The sequence below is a fragment of the Lissotriton vulgaris genome, chromosome 3_1, assembly GCF_964263255.1.
Source record: "Lissotriton vulgaris chromosome 3_1, aLisVul1.2, whole genome shotgun sequence".
Classification (NCBI taxonomy): domain Eukaryota; kingdom Metazoa; phylum Chordata; class Amphibia; order Caudata; family Salamandridae; genus Lissotriton; species Lissotriton vulgaris.
In genome coordinates, this window is record NC_141689.1 from 237,050,653 (window position 1) to 237,069,204 (window position 18,552).

Sequence of the window (18,552 nt, forward strand, 5' to 3'; positions counted from 1 at the left end):
ATAGTTAAGAGGGTGGGGGTGCGGTGGGAGGCCCGCAGTTTGTTTCTACCTGACTTGCTATCTTCTCATAACAATGATTAATACTTACATTTTTCAATGTCCAGGATTTCACTTGGATACAGCTCAACCTCCACCTTCCCATCACACTCGTCCTTGCAGAGCCAACGGTTGCAGGGGAACATGTACTGCTTCCCGTGAGCATGAACCTGGACGACGACGTTAGCCAAGAACCAGCCAGCTCGAATTCCGACATTGTCATGCCCAATCAAGAGTTTTGTGATCTGCAAAGGATGGTTTATCAGTTAACTTTATCACTCATTTCAAAGACATTTTAAAGAAATTTTAAAACAGGAATAAAAACTTTAAATCTTTTACCTTGACACTTCAATACTTCTAGTATGTTTTCTTACATAAAATATTGTTGTATGTGCGCTAATCAAATGTCCAAATAGATCAATGATGCAAGATAAAATAACTTTACATTTACATTTCAAAATTTATGAAGAATGACATACTTTCTTGACTTGATATATCAGAAATCCCATTTAAACAAACAGGGTGTTAGTATCAGGCAGCCATTCACAATATGCAGTCTTTAGGATCATGACATTATTGCAGTAATCCATTAATGCTAGTCTTGCAATGCATATTTAGGTTACTTTGAAGGACATATTTTTGAAACAACTAATAGAAATGGGTGTCACATATGTACTTCTAGACTGAAGACTTATGCCTGGCTAAGAGTATTTTGGGCAGGTTCCTATGTCACTGACATGGTGGATGGAGTGTCCGCTGCAGTACAAGTGCATTACAACCTACGGCACATGTAATACGGTTGATGGGAAATCTGTCACGTTTTGACACAATATCCCGCCCGTCCAACTATAAACAAGGCCCTTGGTTTTATAAATCAGCGTGGACTACAGTTAACATCATAATTTCCCTTTTTTAGTTCTGCAGTGCTGAGTGCAGGTTCTTTCTTTGATGGGCCATTGCACAATCTTACTCAGTACATATGGAGCAGACTTCACCTTAAATCCAAATGAAACAGACTTCCAAGACAACAAGGTGAAACATTTTCTAGCCAGAGATATGTCTATAAGATGGCACCAGAGAGATCCAGAGTACTGAGAGGTTTACACCTTCTCACCTGCTGGGTTTAAAGTGTAAGATCTTGAAAAGAGCCATATTAGTGCACCGTGACCAGTGCATAATGACCAGAGTGTGTTTGCTGAAATGGTCATTGTTTTCAGAAATAGCCTGGTTTCACAAAAAGAAAGTTACCATACCATAAATATACAAGTCAAATGTCTGCAGATATATTGACTAAATGACAAAGGTCCGCAGATATGTTGACTGAATGACACAAAGTTCAAGATAGCCTTTAGAGACGAAGATTGAGCTTTTAGGTATAGTACTTTGACTGAATTATATGTTCAGACCCATTTCAGAAAATATTTTTTACTCTTAAAGGACAAAAAAATACCTGTCTGAGACAAAAGATGCAAAATTGAGTTGGCTCAGCCCTAAACTTTGCTTCTGCTAAAACCACAATGCCGATGTGGCCTAACAAATATGTGTTCCCCAAAATAATGTCCATTGGGTTTTGAGGAAAAAGAGAGAAGGAATATTGTTTTCAAGCGATATGGTTTCTTCCCGACTTCACCGGCTCCACTGCAGCGCGTGCCATGTACTGCTTTAGATAAGTCAGTTAAGTGTAAAGGTTATGTTATTGAAGAATAGTGTAGAACAAATTAATTTAAATCAAGTAGAAGTAAATAAAAGAGGGTTGGGGGTCCCCAACCCCTAAAACGATGTACTCTCACACCATGTAGTGGAGGTGATCTAGTGGCCAAGCAATAAAATAACGTGCCATAGACACTAGCGTAGCAAGGAGGTCATGAGTCCTAAAGCAATCAAGTGTAATCAGCTCTGCCGCAGTGGTGTAATGCAAATTATGGGAACTCCATGCAGAATGGGATGTGGGGCCCCTCAATATTATATGTATCACATCACATATATTCATTGTCCTTGGGCTGAATGAGATCCCCTGAAGGTTTGAGGATCACTTGAAAGGTTGGGGAGGCCTTGTGCACCATAAGGGCCTATGCATGTCTTTGCTCCACTGGTTTGGATAGGCAGTAAAAAGATGACAATAATTGGGATGTTCAGGACTCCTTACAACTTAGGCTCCCAGTGGAGTTGCACTACGGATAGCTCCAACAAGCAGCACAATTCCTTACCTTCCCAATGTCCAGAGTGTCCACGGTATACTCGTCCACTCTTCCTCTTTCAAAGTTATCACCGAGGTCATTGTCAGACACTAATAGGAACTGCTTGTTTGTGTCGCCCTTTTCACCATAAAGCTTGACGAAGACTTTAGAATCGGAGCTGGCGCCACTGACATCACCCGTCTTGATCTGGAAGTGGTATCGGATGCCTGTGGAAAGAAAGATGAGATTACTTTGGGGAAAGTGAGCAAGTGGTACACTAAAATATCCCCGGGGGCAAGCACTGAGCTCAAAGAGACGCTGAACAAACAACCATTGGCAGATCTCACCATCTATTGGCTTTTGCCAAATGTTTTATCAATGTCATTTAGCACCCCCAATGTTGTGCAGAATGGCTAAAGAGTAAACAAAATTAAAGGCACCATGAAACGTTTGTCCACGCCTACGAAATGACATAGCGCCTTTTTTTCTTTTTATTTACTGATCTAAGTTGGATCAGTAAAAAAAAAAATGCAAGTGTTTCCCCTTTTTAGGTTGAGCCTGGGCAGCGCAAGCGGTGCTCTGCTGGGCCTGCTGTATTCAAGTATGGACTTGAAGCTCTGCGCACTCTCCGCCCATATTATTCACTGGCTTGTGTCATTGTCCTTTGTAAATGCTGGCTTTTAATTCGTTAATTAGCTTGTTAGTTCCTCCTTAGTACCGCCTTGTCTTCATTTGTAAATTCCCATGAGGACTGGCCCCTTTACTTCGGATGTTACACAGTGAGTCTTTTTTAGTCTTGAAGCACCATTTTCTTTAATGAGTTTCTCCTACTGCAGACACGACATGCTTTCCTGCAACATTAATCGCATCGCTGCGGCGGCTATTCCGCCGCAGCGCTAAGAGGGCGGGGCGGCCGCATGCGGGTGACGGAACCGCTCCGTCATCAGCCGCGGTTGGGCTGTGCTCATGACGGCGCGGTTCCGTCATGGCCCCGCCCACTCAATAGAACACGCTGCGCAGGCGCGAAATCAGCGCCGCCCAGGCGCGGCGGCCGGGCCATGACGGAACCGCTCCGTCATCAGCACAGCGCCACCGCAGCTGATGATGGAGCGGTTCCGTCATCAGCACAGAAAGGGTTAAGGGCAACATGCATGCTTTCACTTTCCAAGCAGCTCAGAACAATGGCGGACGCTTACTTTAAATTAAATAGGTCTTGCATTTACAAGAGTTGAAGATATTGGCATTACAAATGACAATGCCTTTTATGTATGTGTTAATTATTAAAACAGATAAGTAAACGGCATTGTCATATACAATGCCAAAAGCTTAAACTCTCACAAATACAAGACCTATTGCATTGCAAATGCTTGTTTTGATGTGTGGGTGGGGGAAGCAACACTGAAAGCACAGTTGGGGAAGAAAGTAATAAGGGCTAGAGGCAAAATGGAAGGCAGAAGCAAGATGGAGGGCTGAGGGGTAGAAGCAACACAGAGTGTGCTGGTGGGGGAAGCAATACAGAGGGGGAGAAAGCAACAAGGACGAGAGAGAGGAATTTGGAGCGTGAGGGAGAAACAAGCACAGGGGTTAGTGAGACGAATGAATTATTGGGGAAGAAAACAACACAAAAGGAAGAAGAACACTAAGGCGACCACAACAAGTAGGCGACAGGGTATAAACACACAGGACAGTGAGGTACGCATTGCGTATGGCAGAGGAGGGAAAGAGCAGTACACAAAGGAGATAGCTGGAAAACACATGCTCTCAAACAAAATGAGAAAAATAGTGCTTCAAAAGTAATTCGGTGGTGGGGCATAAGTAATGCGTCCATGCTCCAAGAGAAGGATAACACAAGATTACATTACCCATTAAAATGTGTCTGACCATCCGTATGTATTTCTTGAAATATGAAGCAAATCTCTTCTGTCAAACAGATCATACGCGCCTGTGGCATTTACAGTCTAACATGTTTTCTATCCTGGTTAAATATGGTTTCTATGTTCTTTCTAACCCACCTTGTCCATGCATCTTCCATCCACTGTATATCTTACATGTTCGATTATTATACTCCAACCAGTCAATCAAAGTAGGATAACAAATGGAGACAAACGAAAATTATAGAAATACTATTTCTATATTCTGAATACTATAGGATTAAAATGAAAAGTGGGTATCAAGTAAGTAGCAGAGGGATTCTTAACAAAATGTGTCAATGGAAAAGAAAAGGAAAACCTCAACCTACCCTACAAATAAAGCCATAATAAAGTTAAGATTATAGTTCAAAATAATTTTAGATCTTCTTCTGTAATATATTTGAACAAAGAAATGTTAAATAACAGCAGTCCTAATACTGAACCTCAAAACATTTACTTTTTGTTTTTTTATAAATGCTCAATACTGGTTTCAAACTTACTCAGGAACGTTTCCTAGTGGGAGGAAAAACAGGGGATGGAGAGAAAAGTTCAAATGAAAATACTCTTTTACACTAACTCTGTGGATTGCCCACTAGCAAATAAATTGAGGGGAACGATTTGGAAAATAGACATATGTATAAAAATATCTAATTTTGTGGAATTGCCCAACGTTAGTAAATGTATAAAAATCGTCGATCTAAACTTGCCTTTCTTTTTCTCGAGGATAAAATGTGTAATTTTAAAATGCCTCTCAAACCTTAATGAATAGCACGAAACATATGGAAAATATAACATTTAATTACATAACTCAGTAATCAAAATGACAACCAGAGACAATTAATATACAATCAGTACAAACAGAAAGGAGTGTGCCCTCTTTGACTTTCACTGATTGGGAGTTGGATGTTTTGGGCCCGATTCACAAAGGTTAGAAGAATATATCGAAGATTACTGCTGTAGTACTCTTTTTTGTAATGTTACTTGTCTCTGTGAATCAGGCACAAAACAACTAAAACTGAAATAAAATATCCATACACGGGTCATATTAATTACAATTAGTACAAATAGAAAGGACTGTGGCCTCTTTGCACTTTTACTAATGAGGATTTGGGGGCTTCGGGCTTCGGGAATAATTCACTAAGACATGTAAGAGTACATAAATGAGTACTTCTGTAACGTCACTTCCAGCAGTAATAACTGCTTTTGTGAAATGACCTCTATGTGTTAAATAACTATGTGTGCAAGATTTTACGAATCTTAATTACCATTATATTTATATGGTTGTTGCCCTCTGTAATCCTTTCCCTACCACAAATTTTTTAAAGCAGTACCATCAAACACTGGAGAGGGTGGGGGTCAGTGGAGGGTCCTAGTATAGTCAAGATCTGCATTAAGTGGATCTAAAACTGGTGTTGTATGTCTACTACTACGTCGTTCTTAAGGCATGTACTGCATTGAGGGGTCTGGAAGGTCACAGATTGGATCCAATGTTTGTTGTCCTCTGGAGACCAAAGCTGCCTTCAGATAAGCCACCTCTTGAGTCTCCTTTGCCCAAGAGAGAGAAGAGGTGAGCGCTAGCAGGGAACTAGAAGCCAAACATTTGTGGCACCATAATGTTATGTTATGTTATGTTATGTTATTTTTTTATTTAGTATAGCGCAACGGTTACTCAAAAAGAGAATCCCGGCGCTTTAGGTAAGGTGAAACTGGTTACAGAATAACACAACACAGATAAAAACAGATTAAAAAACCACATAAGAAACAGGGCTACAGGCAGCCTATTGAGAGAACAGCCAGGTTTTGAGGCCTTTCCTAAATTCAAGAAGACTGGTCGCCCCCCGCAAATGGAGCGGTAAAGAATTCCACATCTGTGGGGCCAAAAGACTGAAGGAGCGGCCACCAAGGCGAGCCCTCTTCACACGCGGAACAGCCGCAAGAAGTAAAGATTCCGATCTCAACGCGCGGGTAGGGTGGTAGAAAGTGAGTCTCTTTCGAAGATGTTTGGCTCCCACCGCATGGAGAGCCTTATAGGCCAGGGTCAGCGCCTTAAAGGCAATCCGTTTGCGGATGGGTAGCCAGTGTAGCTTCACCAACAACCCGGAGGTAACTGGTGGTAGGAGTATAAACTATGGGCCAACAAAAAATAAACTCTCACCCGCGACCCCTTGTGACTGCGTGATGTCACTTCTGGTCACCAGTCTTCTGCAAGGTTCTCTACTTATGCTTTTTTAATTTACTTAGGGTGTTACTACTTATGCGTGTTTAAATTACTCAGCATCAAGGGGCTGTGTGATGTCACGTCTAGTGATGTCACCAGGATGCTGAAAGATTCTGTACTTGTGCTTTTTTTATTTACTCAGGGTCAAGGGCTGTGTGAGGTCACTTCTGGTATTATCACTAGGCTTCTGCAAGGTTCTGTACTTTTGCTTTTTTGTATTTACTCAGGGTCAAGGGCTGTTTGATGTCACTTTTGGTGATGTCCACAGAGACAAAAGTCATATAGGGATTTGTTTGTGATTCTCTCTGAGGGTCAAAGAGTACATAACAGGAGTTTCACTAAAACTCAGGTGAGATATCACCAGTAATAACAGGTTAAGGATGGTGCAAACCAGGGCTGGGTGGAACTCATTGAATTTCACTCTGCAGAATTCCGTGGAATTACATATAAACTCAGCCAGATTCCGAGGACTTCCGCCAACGGGAAGAAATTATGCATGTTGCGCTGCTCATGCTGCAATTTAGCACAAGTGCTCAGCCATTTGAGTTGATTTTGCTGCATCTTGAGTAGAAAATCTACACAAGCTCCAGCACACCTTCTAGAAAAGCAGCCCTCTGACCGCTTGCATTAGAAAATCAAAGTAAGGGATGCCAAATCTTGCATTCACGCACTAGCTCACAATTCTGGATCCTCGCAGGAAAAGAAATCCTCCACACGGTGAGTGGAGGAATTTGGCCCGAACTCCGCGTTACAAGAGTATGCAGAGTTGCCAAATCCGAAAGGAAGAAAGCAGCATTCCGCTCACCCCTAGTGCAAACACTGGTGATTGAAGGGGCAACAGATTCTTACAGACATGCAAGGAGAAACCTTCATTTTTTTATTTAAATTTGTTTTTATTGTTGCATCAAAGTATATCGGTACAGTGTAAATAATCAGCTGACGTGGCCTCAACATTCAGCCACGAACAGCTAGGCGTGCAACGTTTTCTTGTTTTATATAACTGGTACAAATATACATTTCCTCAATTATTCAGTACAGATCGTGCAAATATGTCTGCGGGCTGGGAGACAGTGGACCTGCGTCGCCAAGAGGACGATGAATAATGACAGGCATGCAAGTTCCCGCCACAATAGCGCAGGATCGGGGTCTGTACTGTCCATATGACGGTGCTACCAGAGAACAGGGGGGGATAAAACTGTGGGAAGGAAGCATGTGGGCGCTAGCAGGGTCTAAGCAGGGGAATACTGGTGACGGGTGTCGGGAGGGGGGGGCCACGGAGCCATACAGTCTGTGCTCCAAGAAGGGGGGGGGGAGAGAGGATTGGCAGGGGGTGGATACACCCCGCGCAGGCGAGTAACGAGATGGACGGTATGACATATGAGAATTTGATCAGGATGCTGGGGGTACCGGGAATCGATCCTAGGATGGCTTACATCAGGTAGAGGCTACTGGCCCTTTCGGGCGGGGGGGGGGGGGAGGAGTAGGTGGGTCTCCTGCATGCGTGGACTGCCGGAAGCTGTGGAGGAGCATGGCCCATTCCATGGATATGGGAATTTTACGCGCGCCTCTGGCTTCTTCTTCTCTAAGAGCATCCTCCTCCGCCGCTGCCCACTTACCAACCACCCCTGTCCATTGTGCTATGGGGGGGCCCTCCGGGTAACGCCAGCGCATGGTTATGCATCTGTTCGCCAACAGGAGCGCTAAGAACACGAAGCGTCTATGCACCGGTTCTTGCTTAGAGACATGGAAGATGCCTAGTGCGCTGGACTCCCAGGTGGCCAGTGTAGTGAGACCTGTGAGTTCCAACAGTGTGTCGTGTACCGCCCGCCAAAAGGGAGGAAGGTTGGGACAACTCCAGAACATGTGACGAAAATCTGCGGCAGGGGAGCAGCATCTGGGGCATAGGAATGGTGTGGATGGATAGAACTTCTGCAATCGCGCTGGGGTGAGGTATGCCCTGTGTAGTATATAGTATTGGATGTTTTTGAAGCGGGCGTTCCTAGAGACGCGTTTTGGGGCCTCAAGTGCTTTAGTCCACTCTGAGTCGTGAAGAGCGCGACCTATGTCCTCCTCCCATGTAGCACGCAAGGCCGTCAGGGGAGCGTGTGAAAGTTCCCGGATGGATTTATATAGCCAGGTGACTAGGTGGCGTCCCACCCCCATATGCAGGATAGCATGTATTACTGGATGTGTGTCTGGCTTGCCAGTTCGGAGATTAAAATGGGGCCGGTATCCATCGAGCAGCTGCCTATATCTGAGGAATTGGCCCGGGGGGAGTCCGTATTCAGCGACCAGGCGGTCGAGTGGTTTCAACTGACCTTCCTCGAAGAGCGATTCCAGATCCGTGATGCCACATTGGGACCATTCGGTGAACAGTGGAGCCGTGAAGTAGGAGTCCTGCCTGGGGCTGCCTATCAATGGTAGCAGCGGGGAGTATGGGGGTCTACCGGGGCACAACCGGTGGATCCGCATCATGCACCGGCGCGCTATCGCCACTTGAAGGGGGTATGTGCGCCGTGGCTTGGTGCCCAGGAGGAGAAGACGGGTGAGTTCCGGGGTGGCGATTCTGCCGGTCGAGGTAACAGTCTACTGAGGGTAACGGTCCGCCGTCCAGTAGGACAGCCATTGGAGCTGTGCCGCAAGGAAATATGACTCGAAGGATAGAGCCCCGAGCCCCCCCTGCGTCGTGGGGAGTTGGAGGGTCTTCAGGGCGACCCTATGTCGGCCTGCACCCCAAATAAGGGTCCCTAAGAGGGAGTCGACGTCGCAGAAGAAGGACCTGGGTGGTATCACCGGTAGATTTGTGAAGTGGTAAAGGAGTCGGGGAAGCATCACCATTTTGGCCAGGGCTATCCGCCCTATTGGGGCCAACGGGAGTTTATTCCAGAAGGCGATAGTCGGGCGCAGACTAGCAAGTGCCTTGCAGTGATTACCCTCAAAAATGTCTGCTGGGGAATGGTACAAGCGGACACCGAGGTACCGGGGAGCCTCCGCGGACCATGAGAGTTTATGCGGTCCGAGCTCGACTTCCCGGGGGGGCAGGCCCGGGTGTAGGGGGAAGACTGTGGACTTGTCCCAGTTCACCTGTAGTCCCGAGGCATCTGCAAATTCCGCCAGCGTTGCCCCTATGGGGGTTAGGTCCGTTTCAATGCCTCGGACGTATATGAGAAGATCGTCCGCGTACATGGATACGCAATGGGTGCCGTCTGCAAGTGGTATGCCCCAGCCCACACCCTCCAGGCGCAGCCGAACCGCCAGCGGCTCGACAGCCAGCGCGAATAAGAGAGGCGACAGGGGGCACCCTTTTCTTGTGCCTCGCCGAACTCCAAACGCCGATGAGATGCGTCTCCCGATACGAACTCGGGTGGTTAGATCGGTGTATAAGAGGCGTGTGTACGCCATGAGCGTCGGGCCGATATTGAGGCGCCGCAGGACTGAGAATAGATAGGGCCAGGTGAGGGTGTCAAACGCCTTCTCCAGGTCCATAATGAGGCAGGCGGCGCGGGGAAATCTGTCACGCACTTGATCTTGAATATGGAAGACTCGGCGGAGGTTCTGGGAGGTGTTCCTCCCTGGAACGAAGCCGCATTGGTCGGGGTGGACTAGTGGGCGTATGACCTGTGCATATCGGTCAGCCAGAATCTTCCCTAGGATCTTACAGTCAGCCGACAGGAGCGTGATGGGCTGATATGACCCCATGTGGAGTGGATCCCTGTGGGGTTTGGGAAAGGTGACAATCACGGATTCCCGCAGTGACTGGGGTAACCTCCCTAGATGAAGAGACGCCCCGAACATCCATGACAGACGTGGGACCACTAGGGGAGAGAATGTCGAGTAGTATTCTAGTGGGAAGCCATCCAGTCCCAGCGCTTTATTCCGAGACATGGCACGTATCGCCCGGGTGATTTCAGAGGGAACTATCTTGGCGTCAAGTGTGCGCTTGTCATCATTCGATATTGTGGGCAGCGTCAGCGGGTCTAAAAAGTGATCCACAGAAAACGGGGAGTATTGGGCCGGGGTCCCGTACACTTGTGCATAGTGGCGCTGGAATGCCAGAAGGATCTCGGCCTGTGAGCGCACTAATACACCTTCCGGGTTGATAATATCCGTGATTGGCTTGATTTTGGTGTCCTGCCTCGCCATCCAGGCCAGTAGCGCCCCAGTTTTGTCTCTGTCCTTATGTACCCTAGAGGCGTAAGCCCTAAAATTGTATTTTCGGAGGTCAGCGCAGGCAGTCTGATACTCCGTCTTAGCCTCGGCCGTGAGCACGGCGTGTTCCTCCGAGTCGTCAGGCCGTTTAGTGAGTGCGGCCAGAGCTTGCTCTGAGGTTAAGAGCGTCCGCTCCAAGGTGCGGCGGACCCCTACTACCTGTTTGATGCATTCTCCCCTTGCCACCACTTTAAACGCGTCCCACTCTACCAATACCGATGATGCCGTGTTCGCGTTGTGTGTGAAGTAATCTTGTATGCTGGTTTTGTGTGCGTCTCTGAAAACTGGATCTGACAGGCAGTCCCTAGGGAGGCGCCAGGTGGGGACTGGTGGGTGTGGGGGGCGCCAGGACAGACGAATGATGTGGGCGTCATGATCTGAGAGGATCCGACCAAGGTAATCTGTGGATGTTATGTTAGGAAGGATAGGTGCAGAGCAGAGAAATCGGTCCAGGCGGACCCGGAGGTTGTGTGGGATCGAGTGGAAGGAGTAAACACGGTCCAGTGGGTGTAGATGTCGCCATGCGTCAGTGAGCGCCCAATGTATGGTCCATGCCCTGAAGAGCTCTGCCTGCCGGGGGGCCGGGGAGTGTGTGGGAGGAGGGTGTGAGCGGTCTAGGGTGGGGTTCAGTGTGCAATTAAAGTCACCTCCTAGCACCCATGGAACTGAAGTGAACTGGGCCAAAACGCCCGTGAGGTGGTCCCAAAATGTATCTTGATCTGTATTAGGGGCGTAAATGCTGCCAAGGAGTATTCCCTGTCCATCAAGTATTCCCCCCAGAAGCGCATACCTGCCCTCTTTGTCTACCACCCGCCGGAGCGCCCGGAAGGGAGTGCCTGGTCTGACCCAGATTAATGCGCCGCACGCGAACGCTGAGTATTGTGTGGCACAGAAGATCCCTCGCCATTTGACCTGCAAACGAGTAAGTTCGGTAGCGTTAATGTGTGTCTCCTGCAGTAATGCAATACTAGCTGACATACGCTTAACGTAGTAGTAGACAGAGTAGCGTATGCTGGGCGTGTGTAGGCCTTGTACGTTCAGTGTAAGAATATTAATGTCTGAGCGTGGGACTGCCATTCTTAGGGTGTCGTGGTGGGGAGAGGGACCCCCCTATTGCCCTCGGGGGCCGCCAATGTGAATGTGTCGCGTGTGCTCCTGCGCGCCAAGCTTCCACAGTCGTGGGGGAGGAACTAAGGGGATTAACAACAAATAGAACCTTGGGTGGGTAACAATCCCAATACTGAGGATATATCACCGGGGGTGGCATATCCAAACTAGTGTCCCACTAGGGGAGAAATACAACGAATATCTGCGGGGGTGGCAGCATGTGTCGCTGCTGGGCCTGTGCGCGGGTCGGGCTCTTGCAGGAGAGATGTCGATCGCTTGTTAGCGCGTACAATTATCTAGTGAAACAGTCTAGGTTCCTAGACGTCGCGCAATACAATAGGCAACCATGAGAAGGATATATCTGTAGGCAGTTCAACTTTCACGAAGAGGTGTTAGGCTGGTTGGCCAGGGCAGTGTCCAGTGTGAGTGCCACAACGAGGGGGGAGGAGATTGGGCCAAATCCCGACATTGTCCCATCGCTGTCCCGGTCCTTCTCGGGGGTGAACAGGTGCGGCGGACCTTCCAGATCCGATGCCGGGGGTGACGTGTGCAGTTCGGTCACCGCCCGTAGGGCGTCTCGTCGCTCCTGCATGATTTGCGTGAGGTCGGGTGAGCCCGTGGGGGAGGATGCCTGACTTTTGGGGCGGCCTGATGATCGGGCACGGCTCGCGCCCCGTCTTCTGGATCTTCTGGAGTCGTTGTTGCGTGTCCTCTGGGGCCCGGGTTTGGGGATTAGTGGGCAGTGAAATTCAGTCCAGTCCTGTGCTTCCGCCGCCGTGTTGAAGAAGAGGGCTTTCCCTTTGTGGAGCACTTTAAGGCGGGCGGGGAACAGCAGGGAGTATTGAAGGTCGTTTGCGCGAAGGCGCCTTTTGACTTCCAGAAATGTGGATCGTTGCTGCTGGACCTCACGGGCATAATCCGGGAACACCATGATGTGCTGATCTTCCACTTGCAGAGGGCCCGCCGTCCGGGCCGCACGGAGTACCGCATCTCGGTCTCTGAAGTGCAGGAATTTAGCTAGCATGGGCCGTGGAGGGAGGCCAGGCTTGGGTGCCCGGGCCGGGACCCTGTTGGCCCTTTCAATGGAGAAGAATGCCGACCGTTCGCATTCCGGGGTGAACGATCTAGTCCAGGACTCCATGTAGGTCAGAGGGTCCGAATTTTCAATTCCCTCCGGCAGGCCCAGGACGCGGATATTACATGGTCTCGAGCATCCCTCCAAATCCACCGTGCGTTCCTCTAGGGCCGCCACGCGGCGCAGGACCTCCGTCATGTCTGCCTCCTGCATCTTCACCGCGGGCTGTAACTCAGTCACGATCCGTTCTCCCTCCTTCACCCTATCCGCCAGCTTACGTTGGTCGTCACGGATTAAACTAATGTCCGTCGTCAGGACGCCCAACCTCTCCTCCATCGATAGGCGAGACATTTCGATCGCCGCCAACACCTGATCCAGCTTCGCCGATAGCGTAGGGTCGGTTTGCGACGCGTTGGCTTGCGTCCACGTCCTCGTGTGTGGCATCTTCTCGATGGCCGTTTCAGGGACAGCTGTCACCTGCGAGGTCTTTGGTTTCCCCATAGGTGCGGTCAAGAGGGCCCCCCGGGCCTTCGTGTACCTAGTGTTCGGCAGACCTTCGCCTCACAATGTGTCCGGGTAGGTGGCAGTCCAGTGTCGGCTGGCCTCTCCAGTTCCTCTCGGCTCCAGAGCGATTCCGGTTTACCTTACGGAGTTCCCGCCAGTTCGGGGTGTCAGAGGTGGCTTGCTGGGGCCGGCAGCGCCGGTGTCAGGGGGTCGTGTAGGCGCCTTCTTCTCCACTGGCTTGCAGTGCAGTGTCAGCGCCGATCGGCTGGGTCAGAGGGCAGGCGGTATGGAACTGGGGGGGTCCGAGGTAGTGGGCGGCCGCCGGCACCGCTTCAAGCCTGGGGGGGGCCCCTCTGCCCCCCGGGCGAGGGTCGCGTCGTTCCCGGTGTCTAGGCTTCCGTGGGCGCCATCTTAGGGTCAGGCACTCGGGTCCACCACGCAGCTCATGACGGTAGGAGTGTTCGGGTTCCCTCAGTCGAGAGGCGATGTGGGCAGCGCTCTCTCACCGGGTCCTGAGGAGGTAGGGGGGGGGGGCCCGCCGGGGCACCGGCGTTGAGATCCTTGGGGGGAGGGGGAGAGCGATCAGCACTCACCGCCCTCGATGGGAAGTTGCAGGCTCCTGGAGGCACAACACCGTGCTGGTGGCGCGTCCTTCGGCTCTCCGCGGTCCGCGGTGGTAGGTTGGCCGGTGCTGAAGCCCGATCAGGCTCCCGGTGAACCAGAAGCACCGGTGCAGCAGAGCTCTGGCTCGGCGGCCGCCATCTTGCGCACCGGGGTGCAGAGACAGAAGAAAGTGCCGTCCGGAGCGCACCTCTGAGGGCTGGGTCCACAGCTCCCCCGGGACCCTCCGCAGTCGTCAGCTGGCCGCGTCCTCCAGGGCCGTCGCTTAGGGTACCGGCTCTCGGCGGCTTACGTGCCCGTAGGACGGGGCTCCGCCCGCCATTTTGAGGATCGGCGCTCGGCTCTGGTGGGAGACGCTTCAGCGTGCGCCGCCCGCTAGCAGCCTTCACCGGTCACTCGGAGGATGCCCCGGTGCGCGGGGGCATCACAGGTGCGCTTTTTTAGAGAGTTGAGGCTCCCGGCGATCACAGGTAATGGGCAGGATGCCAGCCCGATCGCAGAGCCTCAGCAGGACACAGCCGCCATCGTGGCCTGCTAAGCCTCGCCCTCCAAGGAGAAACCTTCATATTATTACATGTGCAGGCATTGTTGGTAGGTCATTGGCTAGTAACAGGATGGCTTTGCCATTAGTATACAAACCAAGGGCCAGATGTACGACCATAACAATTTGCGACTCGCAAATTGCCCCTGATTGCAAGTCACAATTTGCGAGTCGCAAAATACCATGTACAACATCGTCTGAGACACTGTGGGTCGTAAATTGCATGCCTCATCAATATTCATGAGGCACTCGCAATTTGCGACCCCATTGGGAACAGCTGGCCCTCCCAGGGATGGTGGCCTGCTGGGCTAAGCAGACCTTCTTGTATGGGATTGCTTTTAAATAAAGCAGTTTTTAAAAAAATGCAGCCTTAAATGAAAACGGGATGCATTTAAAAAATAAAAAATAAAAAGTTTTTGTTTCATATTTTTAAGGGCCGGTAGTGGCACCTGGGACCACTGCCTGCTCCTAAAAAATATTTTCGCCTGCATCCCCTTCCCATTTGCGAGTGCTTTACCACCCTTCTAAGAAGGGTGGTAAACTGTGACTGTTATGCGACTGCAACTGCGGTCGTAAATAAGTCTTACATAGGGCTCAGACTCGCTTTTAGGAAGGGACGCCCTTGGAACGCCCCTTCCTAATAGCCAGTCGCTAATCCTATTTAGCGAGTCACAAAAAGATTGCGACTCGCTTAATAGGATTAGTACATGGCCAATATGTATTTTGCATGCGCAAACGGGTCGCAAAGCCATATGTGCATGAAAAATAGGGTTGTACATCTGGCCCCAACTTCCTTAGACGGGACATTTCTGAATTCTTGTTCTGAGATGATGATTGTGATTCCATTTACTTTTCTGATGGCTGCAGTGAGGTGCCTCCTATGGCACTGCATAGTGTGTTTCCTTGCATTCCTATACATTTTGTACACAATCCTTATAACAATGTTCACACAAGTCTGCTTTATTTTCACACAGAGAGGGCATATTTATACTAATTGCATATGACTCTTCACATTTTATGTGTTTTTGAGCAAAAACACAAAGGCGTGGAGGGGCAAGTAAACGAGAACTACAGGAGTACTATTTCACAAACTTCAAAAAACCTTTGTGACCTGACATCTATGCATTGAACAGTGGCGGCACATTTAATGGCGGGGTGGGGGTCAGGTACTGGTGATTCCTACGTTTGCCGCCCTGTGACAGCCGCAGGTAAGGGGGGGGTAACGAGGCTGCCACCCCCAAAACGCGTGCCGCCCGGGACAAACCGCACCCCCCCTTTGCTACGTCACTGGGGTTGAACTTTCAACGCGCTGCTTTTCAAAGTGACAACATTAGAGAGTCACAGAACTGACTAAAAAGCTTACTTTTCAGCATTGGTGAATCCCCTGCTGGGACCAGCTCACGAACGATGTGACCGTCGTCTTCGTTCCTGTCAAACCACCTGTGGGACGAATGGATAACCAATTAGCATTTCACTCGCCCAAATGTCATGCTTATGTGTATACTACTTTCACGGAATTTAGTTTTTCTGTTTTTGTTTATATTTGGGAAATATTTTGAAGGAATCCTCTCCCTTTCTTACCATTAAAAGTGATTTACGCCATAAAAGGAGTAAATCTGCAACTGATCCAGCATGGAAAAATGCCTGAAAAGTTTGTAGGTACTTATAAAGTTGGTAATTTTGCAACTGTTCTCGTTCTGCAATGCCTATTACCCAACAGTTAGAAGATGCAGTCAATTTACTCCCACGCTTCAGATTCTGCAAATCAGCAGCTGGACTTTGGGCTAAATGCACGTAGCACTCATTGCAAAATACTGGTCGCAATTTGCAACCAGTATTTTTGCGAACAGTGTTGTAAATGTGCAAACTGACCTATACCCTAATAGGTCGGGACAACTTCTTTTTTTTGGTTTCAAATGGCATTTATTGTTGAACAACAATACAGGATAATTTACACTTTTTCTTAAACATGTAAAACACATCACAGTAGGTAGCTACACATATGCAATAAGCCACTAGCATCGATCGAGCTCCATCTGTTCCAACCATTGCCTCTGTGCACAGATTAAGGGGCATATTTACAAGGAGTGAATGCCACCAGAACATCACTCTTTCCGAGGTTCTGGTGGCGTTAACTCCTCACCTTATTTACAAGGCAGCGTTAAGCCACTCAACGTGGCTTAACACCGCCTTGTAAATGATGCCCTATTCATGTAGCACTTAGCGCAAAAGGGGCGTAAAATGGGTGTTGCAGTGAGCCTTCTGCTGCAACACCCATTGTTTTTTGACCCTGCCCCATATTTACAAGGTATGGAGCAGCACCAAAAATACCCTCAGGGATCACCTGGTCTTAAGCAGGTGATTTGAGGAGAAATATTCTATTTCTCCTTATATTTTGCTCTTTTCACATGTGCTGCACTCTGCAGCACACATAGATAGAGCAAATCGCCCCTAAAGATTTTTTATTTGCAGGAAGGCGTGTCTTCAAGCACATAAACAATTACCCCTGCATCGCAGGCACCCTAGCTAAATTGCGCTATGGTACCTGCGCCGGCGTTAGGCAGCATTTTTAGTGTCAGCGCTAGGGTTAAAGCAGGGGTGCACCTCATTCTTATGACTACGGCGCATCCCTGCGTTTTGAAACTGTCGGAGCACGGCGTTACCAATTTAGACATATCACAGCGCTCCACCAATTCCTTGTAAATATGCCCTTACATGTGTAGTCAAGTGAGACATGTGCTGAATTGTATAATTTCAGTGCTCTGATATATCCCCTTTAAACGTACTCTGTATGACAACACTTTGGGCAGTGTTTTTTTTTTAAATGCAGGGTGGTTATGAAGTAGTACCGCACTGTCAGGTCCACATATTTATTAACTTCTGACTATAGTTTAAAAGCGTTTTCATTTGAAAAAGAAGGTAATTATTGAAAAATATTGTGTGATTTTTAGAATCTTTCACATTTTAATATATATCTCTTTAAAACCCAACAGATTAAGGATCTCTCACCAACACCTAGACTGACCATTCCACACAGAGCAGTAGCAAGAAACATACCCCCTGAGCAAGCCATTTGTCAAATTCTTCACATTCACAGATGTAGACGTACTCATCTTTGTTGTAAATCAATGTAAGGTAGGTCTGCGGAACTTTAAAATTGCACCAAAGGTTGTTGGCTTTATTCAACAATATTTTTACTGGCGCTGATCTCGAGATTCATCTTATAAATACAGCTGCGCATTTCCAAAATTGCGTATCATACACTGTCATTGTGGCAGTGCCGTGAGTTGAGTTCCAGCTGTGGAGATCTGTGTCTAAACTGTAAGACACAGTTTCAAATTCCGCCCAGGTCAACTCAGAGGTTCATCCGCCCGAAGTTGATAAAGTGAGCAAAATTCGCCGAAGTAATAGTGACATATATCATTTATCTTCAGAATGACAAAGTCAGTTGTGAACGTTCTTTGAACTTTGACTTTTTCCCACTGTAAAAGACAGAGGCCTTTGAAATGTTGTTTTTTGTGTTCGGATCATAGTTTTAACAAAACGCCAGTTTTCGCCAAAATCTCATGTGTGCCAAAATCATGTGGGCTGCCTTGTAAATATTGCGATTGTTAGAACCGGCTGTCTCTAGTTGGCAGAGGTATACACTTCTGGCAAATAGGGACACACCTTTTCTAGTCAGGGCAAGGGGATCACACCATTTGATAACCCCTGCTCACCCCCTTGGTAGCTTGGCAGAGCAGACAGGCTTATCTCAGAGGCTGTGCGTTAAGCATTTATGACCACATACAGTAATAAAGTGAATACACTACAAATGGACACGACACAGTAGTATTATAAAAATAAGGATTTTTATATAAGGCTTAGCACAAGACCAAATAACGACAAAAATATACACAATCCTAATAAATACTCTTGGAAGGGAAAATAATAGTTCAAGGTAAGTTCTTCTTAGCACAAAGTCTTTTCGTATCAAAGCAACTCTTCTTCCTGGAAACACAGTTCTTGGCAACAATGTAACCCACCCGGGAGTTACACGACGTCGAGGCAAAGTTAATCCAAAGGTTCGGCGTCGACCGCGAGGAGCGCTACGTCGAGCCCGGAGTCACACGGACCCCCAACACAGTACCTTAGGAAAATGGAGCACACGATGA

At 48.4% G+C, this 18,552-nt stretch overlaps 1 protein-coding gene across 1 annotated transcript in view; it reads right to left on the reverse strand.

The window, feature by feature from the left end:
• LOXHD1 (lipoxygenase homology PLAT domains 1) overlaps positions 1–18,552 on the reverse strand; it is a 1,115,079-nt gene that overhangs the window by 436,622 nt on the left and 659,905 nt on the right. Inside the window, exons 21-23 of the mRNA XM_086960347.1 lie at positions 15,762–15,838; positions 2,244–2,440; positions 89–281 (exon numbers count right to left, since the gene is read on the reverse strand). Of these exons, the coding sequence (XP_086816473.1) occupies positions 89–281; positions 2,244–2,440; positions 15,762–15,838 (467 nt within the window). The remainder of the gene's footprint in view (positions 1–88; positions 282–2,243; positions 2,441–15,761; positions 15,839–18,552) is intronic.